Below are 7,145 nucleotides of genomic sequence, written 5' to 3' on the forward strand. Positions count from 1 at the left end.
GGCGGCCCCGCGGCCTCCTCAGAGGGGCCCGCGCGCGCCGTCCTGTGGTGTCCTGTGGTGTCCTGTGGTGTCCTGTGGTGTCCTGTGGTGTCCTGTGGTGTCCTGTGGTGTCCTGTGGTGTCCTGTGGTGTCCTGTGGTGTCCTGTGGTGTCCTGTGGTGTCCTGTGGTGTCCTGTGGTGTCCTGTGGTGTCCTGTGGTGTCCTGTGGTGTCCTGTGGTGTCCTCTCTCCTCGCAGGCTGAAGTGGAGGAAACCCTGAAGAGGATTCAAGCCCACAAAGGGGTTATCGCAACTATTGTTATAAACGCCGAAGGTAAAACGCCCTCTGCTTTCTCATGGGGGTTGGACTAGATGACCTCTAGGGGGTCCCTTCCAACCCAAAACATTCTATGATTCTATGATTCTCCAAGTAACGAGCCTGGTAACGGCAATGAGTGTTGTAACTCCTAAGCACAAAATCGTAGATCCTGAGGTGTTAAACAATCCGCTTGCAACGTTTTACGAGGGTGGCACGGTTGTCAAGAATGCGTGTTTCATCTCAAGACCTGAGCATTTGGTTTGTGGCCATTTCTTGAAGCTCTTCATATGATGTAGTTCTTCAAGTTAACAGAAAGCAGAAAAACGGAAAGCAGAGCCTTGATGTGTTTTCTCTGAAGAAAATAACTACAACTATCATAATCTTCATTTAACTATAGGAGTCCACATTGTTACTTATCCCCCTTGTTTAACTAAGCTATACTTTATTTTTCAGGACCCAATCTCGAACATGTCTTGGTAGTTTACAGAAAGGGAGAACACGTGGCACTAAGCTGTTGCTTTTGCAGGCACTTCTTAGTCTCAAATTCTCTGTATATGCAAGAAAATTCATTAGCACTTCACTTTCCCCTTCTCCCTCTGAAAAGTTGTGATAGAACAAAAACATTGAGAAAAAAGTATCTGCTAAACAAAGTTGGTCTTCTACTGTGGGAGCTGTTCCTTGGCCCTGCTAAATATTCACAAGTTCTTTAAATTGTGTCATGGTGTGTTGTCATAGGAGGAAAAGCAAACTTCATGTCAGGCCAGCTTTGGCTGTGATCCTGGACTGCAAGCCAAGAGCAAAAGTGGTCCCAGAAATCAGTTTTCAGAAGCCAGGCTTCTCAGGTTAATCTGTTCTAATCATTCCTTTACAAAAAAGACAACTCACTCAATTTACCTTGCCCATAATTTAGTAGGCCTCCTTCATTTTTACAATTCCCCCCCAAAAAATCTATTGCACTAGAAGCAGTTTAGCAACAAGGAGGCAAGAACACTAAGAAGGAAGCCTAAGCATTATTCAGTCTTTAGAAAATGTGGGCAATTTAATTTGTGTTCCTTGACATGTTAAGTTTAACGTGCCTTGTTCACAGAATAGATGATGCAGGTCAAGAGAGAAGTGTGTGGTCTGGTAAATAGAAACTGAAAAGCTGCTTTGTGCCTGCACGTGCTCATGTCTAGATATGGCTGTTCACTAAGCTGACATGCAGTCTGTTTTCAGAACAAGTACTGTTTGAGCCATTTTTGTATTCTGTTTCAGTAAATAGAATGTGACTTGATCCAATGAGCACTTAGACTAAGCTGCAAACGAGAAGTGAACAAAATCAAGCACTTAGATAACACAGATGATCCTTTTTGAGCTTGCAGACTATTACATCTCTCAAGGCAAAACCACCAATGTAATCTAATAGAAAAATAACCCAGTTTTATGTTCTGTTGCTTGGAACAATTGACTTCTTGGCACAATACTGGTCAAGCATGCTTTCCCAGTCAGGTGTACTACTGCAGTCCATTTTTACCTGTGGTAGTTCTATGGTACTGAGGGAAAGCTCAGATATAGCTGTGCAGGGTTAGGACAATAGCATGCTTTTTAAAAGACTGGTTTGGGTTCCTTCTGTCTCAGTTTTGATTTGCAAAGGAGGAAGAACATTCTGCTTCCCTTTTTCACACATTAGACTATTGACGGCAAGGTATAAAGTGCCCCCATGTCCTGTTCCATCTCCCTCATCCTCACAAACCTGTAGAACATGTGGCTAGACTGAAGCTGACAGACAAGACTAGTGTGGGAATTTTAGTTTTAGTTTATCATTTTGAAATGTTTTGACATCAGATGCCAGGTGTGAATGCAAGAGAGTCTGTACTCCGTGAGGATGTATCCAAGCTACCAAAAAGTCAGATTCCACAAACTGAACCTCAAAGTAGGTGTGTAGTTGCAACGTTTTGTAACATCTCCAAATATCCATATCAATCTAATTACATGAAATCTTTCTGTAGAAAATTAAATTTAATTTCACTCTATCCTGAAACATTTAAAAGAAATGTACAACTTAAATTAATCTTACAGTAAAAATATTCAAACCAGTGGTGTCATAGTGAGGTTTCTTAGGCTGTTTGGGTTCTCTAAGAAGATGAAACCTGCTGTTCTTCACTAACATAAATAGTTGTCTTTAAGATTTTTTTGTAACAGTGTAGGTACACTTAGGTGTAATAGTATGCAGGCAAAATAGCAAATTAAAGATTCCTGATAAGAACATTGCCTGTCATTTATTTTAATGCTCAAAGTTGATTTGTTCATTGAAACACTATGTTAAGTGTGCACTGTTTATTTGGAAAATCTCGTAAACTGTTGCTGTCCTTCACCATTGAGAAGGATCGCATTACAGCATTTCTAATGAAGGATTTATTTGCCTTTTTCTAATTTGGGTGGCAGAGGCAAAGAGAATTTGTCCTAAAGTAAGTGTAGCTCAGCTTTAATCTAAGGATGTCACTAGTGTCAACTTATTTTCGTGTTATTATTAGACCTTGGAGAACCATTTAACATTTACCATTTTCATTAAAAGTGCTGTATTTGTTGAAGCAATTGTTTAGATACGAGGTCATATAAACGTGACACTAATTCATTGCCGCTTTTAAGTGACTTACTGTTTAATGCTGTGATTATATAGATATTCTCATGCTAATGTAGTGTTTGAGAACACCTGTTTGTTTCCATTCAAACATCAGTTCCAATCTCTGTGTAATAAACATTAGACACAAAGGATATACCGGGATTATTTCTCAAGTGACCACACAGATTTCAAGTGATTCAAATAATGCTTTCCTAGGAAAATTATGGAATTGTCTAATATCTGAGGTGGTTCTATTATTTCTTTTACTCCTTTGCCTCTAATTCTTTACCTGGCATTCACTGGTTTTGCATGTTAGTTCTTCTTTCACAGTGAAACTCTTCAATTAAGTCATATTACTCTATTTTTGTATTCCTCTCCTGTCGATCTGGAAGATGCAATACAAATGTATGCAAAGAGAAAATTGCCTTGCCAGCTTGTAATCTATTGTCTTTGTTAGTAGGTCAAATAAATGTTTTATTAGTGAAACAAGCCCATTAAAGCCAAACAGTTTTACACTTTCAGGATTATTGTGAACCCTGGTTTTAGTATCACCTGGTAGCCTATTAATATAAAACACATGATTTGACAAATCATTGATAAACAATGATTCATCAAAATTAATCTTGACTTACGTAGTCATTTTTAAATAGCTGAGTACACACTGTGTACTATCAATTGTCAGTATTTTGCCACTAATTGGAAGGGGCTGTTCCAAGAGTGGGTTTGCTTTCCAAATGCAAACATGCCACTTCTGCCCTTTGATTGCTCTCATTATTTGACTGGGAACGTGTCGCTTTGATTACTGCACGGTAACGGTGCCAGGTGCTACCGTTGAAGTGTGGCTTAGATTCTTACAAACTCGGTGACAGTGTTTAAACTGATGAAGCACCCTAACTGGTTAAGTACTACAGAATGGAATTTGATAGGTATTTAAGAGCCTTAAACAGCAATTAGGCTCCTTCATAAGTTACGTAGGGCAACTCACTGTTTAATTGCCACTGATTAATAAAAATTATACTTTTAAAAGCATGCAGATACCTGAAATCAACATAACTCCTTTCTGCTACAGAACAGAAAAAACTATGAAATCCTTCCTTTTTTTATGATCTGCTGTATATGAAGAATATGCAAGTTAAATGAATGATTATTGGAAAACTATTTGTTTGCAGGAATTCCAATAAGAACAACTCTTGATAACTCTACAACAGTCCAGTATGCAGGTCTTCTTCATCAGCTTACCATGAAAGCTCGGAGCACAGTGAGAGATATTGATCCTCAGAATGATCTCACCTTTCTTAGGATCAGATCAAAGAAACATGAAATTATGGTAGCTCCAGGTACTATTTCTATTAAAATAACAATAGAATTGTATGTCCTTTTATGTTTCTTTTGATTCTTCACAAATAAGGCTACGGTAGAAAATGCATTTTGAAAATAAGTGTATGAAAATACAACCATATACTTACCATGTAACCAGATGTGTTAGGATTTTAATGTACAGAGTTTGTAGTGTTCAAGCTTGGAGACAACTAAACAAGTCTCAATCTAATTAATGGTCTGGTTTCTGTGGGTTTTCACAAAGGAAAACTGGACCAATACGTATATCAAATTGTGTGTGTGTGTATAGTGTATTAAAGGCAGCAAATCAATTTTAGCTCGAAACAGATGCAGAAAATGTTTTGTTTCTAAAAATTACTTTTCACTTGGTATGTTGTCATGGTGGGGTTTGTGTCACAGATGGGCAGTATTATCACCAACATAGAAACTATGATATAATTATTTTCCTTGAAACAACCAGGGGAATATAGCAATGTGTTTCTCACTCATATTAAATACAAATATATGCTCATTTGTTAGTTGTGTCTCTAAAATAGATATCAAGGCCAGATGAGCTGTGGTGAAGCTGTGGTCAGTTACCACTGCAGGGTGAATCAGGCCAAGTGGAAGCGATTGGTTGGGGCTGAGATCCTAACGTGTGCGCTAGCTAATTGAGAGACTAATGGTATGCAGGATTTTGACAGAAATGCCCAACGAAGGCATGCAGAACAGAAGGGGAGCTTCAGGGATCTCCTCAGCGTAGCCGCTGGGGAGGAGGCTGGCTCTGGGCTGGTCGTGACGGACTGGGGCAGGCCTCTGCTGCCGATTTCATAGCAACTGTGGAGCAGAGGTACTGCACTAGGGATGCATTACCTCGCCTCGCTGGAATTATTTATAATGCTGCCATGAAACCAGTATGTGTGAAAGAAATCTGGCACTGTCATTAAGCACTAACATTAGTCATCAGCTGATACTAAGATTAAAATTTTAGTTTAGTTTCTATTTTGGAGTATACACCTAATGCATTTTTTAAATCGTGTTTTTTGCTCATTGATTTAAACCGATGCACTTGATTCTTATTTTGCATTTGCCCTTCACTTATTTTCTAGAGGAGACTTTTTGACTAGTAACCATTAAAGCATGTTGACCTGAAAATAAGTGGTATAAAATGCGTTGCTTTTTGGCTAACAGGGAGATTGGTTGTTCAAAGGTTTGATTGTATTTTACTGTAATAGAAGGTGGCAAATGAACGACCTGTGATTTATATTAAGTTGCTTTTGGATGAAAGTGACAATGCAGGAGTGCAGCTTCTTAACTCTCCGAAGCAGATATGACCCTACTAAATTCACTGGATACTTTCAAGAAATATTTCATTTAAAATAGATAATGTTAGATAGCGATCCAACTGAATTGTTTCCAAAACTTCCCCAGGCTTTTAGAATTAGTAGGCAAAGTCTGGCATGCTTAGAATTTATTCATAGTAGAAGTCTCTTCAAATCTTTGCTGCTTTTTTCATGTCTGAATGAGGTTCTCAATTTTGAATAAACTAGTTAGTGAACTGAAAGTTCTTCTCTGCACCTGCAGAAGAGGCTGCAGATGTCAAAAGGTTTTTATTATAACAAGTGCTAGCTTCCAGGTGCTTATCTTGTGACTTTTTTCATCTCGTTTAAATATCTTTACAGCTTCTTGAAAGCAAATCTACTCCTTACTAAAATAGTTTTAATGTGGTCTAGTTAAGCTTTATGACACAGATTATTTTTTTTTATCTGTAATCTCAGATTTTTGTACAAAGTGCTTACGTTTTCTAAATGTTTTTATATAAATGCCATCCCTTTTGCTTATGTTTTATAAACAACTAAAAAGTTGGAGAGGAATAGATGAATAAAGAGTATTTATCAGGAAATAAGATAAAATATTTTAACTAAACATTTTTATATCTTTTTGCAGATAAGGAGTATCTCCTGATCGTTATTCAGAACCCATGCGAATAGTCCTAGTGTGGCAATATTTTTCGACAGTGATGTAGTTCTACTTGTTAAAATAATATTACTTGTTGATATTTAATATCGAACATAGCACTAAGTAATTTTACATAAAGTGTAACTGACATGACTGAAATGTTGCCAATTTAAAGTTCTCAGCTGGAGCTGCATCAATTTGTGTTTGAGCAAATCATAATGCCTGTATCAAAATAGTAGTAATAAAGAGTAGTAATAAACCAAAATGCTTAAAACTCTCTTTACTGGACGTTCAAGCTATTCTTGCAATTAAATCATTCTCTTTACACTTCTAACTTTATGCTGGAGGAGAAATCATACCTCATGGGAAGCTGTAGATCATGCTTATACATACATCTCTAAATGCATCCCTATGAACTAGAGTGACCACAGTTACACGAGCCGAGGAATGCAAGTGCAGTGCACGTCAGTAATGACAGGGTATTGCCCTGTCTTTAATTCCTGGTTTTACAATTTTCTAAGGGAAGAAAAGTGAAAGCAAAACTATCTTTTATTATTTTCCAATTTCTATGGATGGAAACAATAGCTTCATTTAAAATTTTCAGTACTGGGAATTTCAAGCAAAGTGAAGCCTGCACTCTGATGTAGAACTACCATTAGTTCGTCGGTAATGCAGCAGTGCTTTTTGATAACTACGCTACGGTGCTAGTGGAGAACTACTTAAGCCTTTAGCTCCAACACACAAGTTGTACACCTTAGTGACACGGGACAAAGAGTGGGTTAAAGCTCAGAATATTTCCCAAATCGGATCCATGGTTATACAGATGCGTATTGTTGAGTGCCTTTGCCTCAGATGCACTGATAAAAGGCCACTGTAGGGTTCAGCTACCTACAAACCCATCCTGTTTGGAAGAGGTGCAACATCAGTGCCTTGGGATGAGTCTGGTGGCTGATGTGCCCTCCTGCGGTGG

The 7,145-nt window shown here is 38.2% G+C and overlaps 1 protein-coding gene across 1 annotated transcript in view; it reads left to right on the forward strand.

Annotated features, from left to right (window-relative positions):
- Positions 1-6,207, forward strand: part of DYNLRB2 (dynein light chain roadblock-type 2) — a 6,429-nt gene extending 222 nt beyond the window's left edge. The window contains exons 2-4 of the mRNA XM_009647199.1: positions 237-312; positions 4,069-4,236; positions 6,164-6,207. Coding sequence (XP_009645494.1) covers positions 237-312; positions 4,069-4,236; positions 6,164-6,207 — 288 coding nt within the window. The remainder of the gene's footprint in view (positions 1-236; positions 313-4,068; positions 4,237-6,163) is intronic.
- Positions 6,208-7,145: the final 938 nt, after the last annotated feature.

Source organism: Egretta garzetta, unplaced genomic scaffold, assembly GCF_000687185.1.
Source record: "Egretta garzetta isolate BGI_Z169 unplaced genomic scaffold, ASM68718v1 scaffold39, whole genome shotgun sequence".
Classification (NCBI taxonomy): domain Eukaryota; kingdom Metazoa; phylum Chordata; class Aves; order Pelecaniformes; family Ardeidae; genus Egretta; species Egretta garzetta.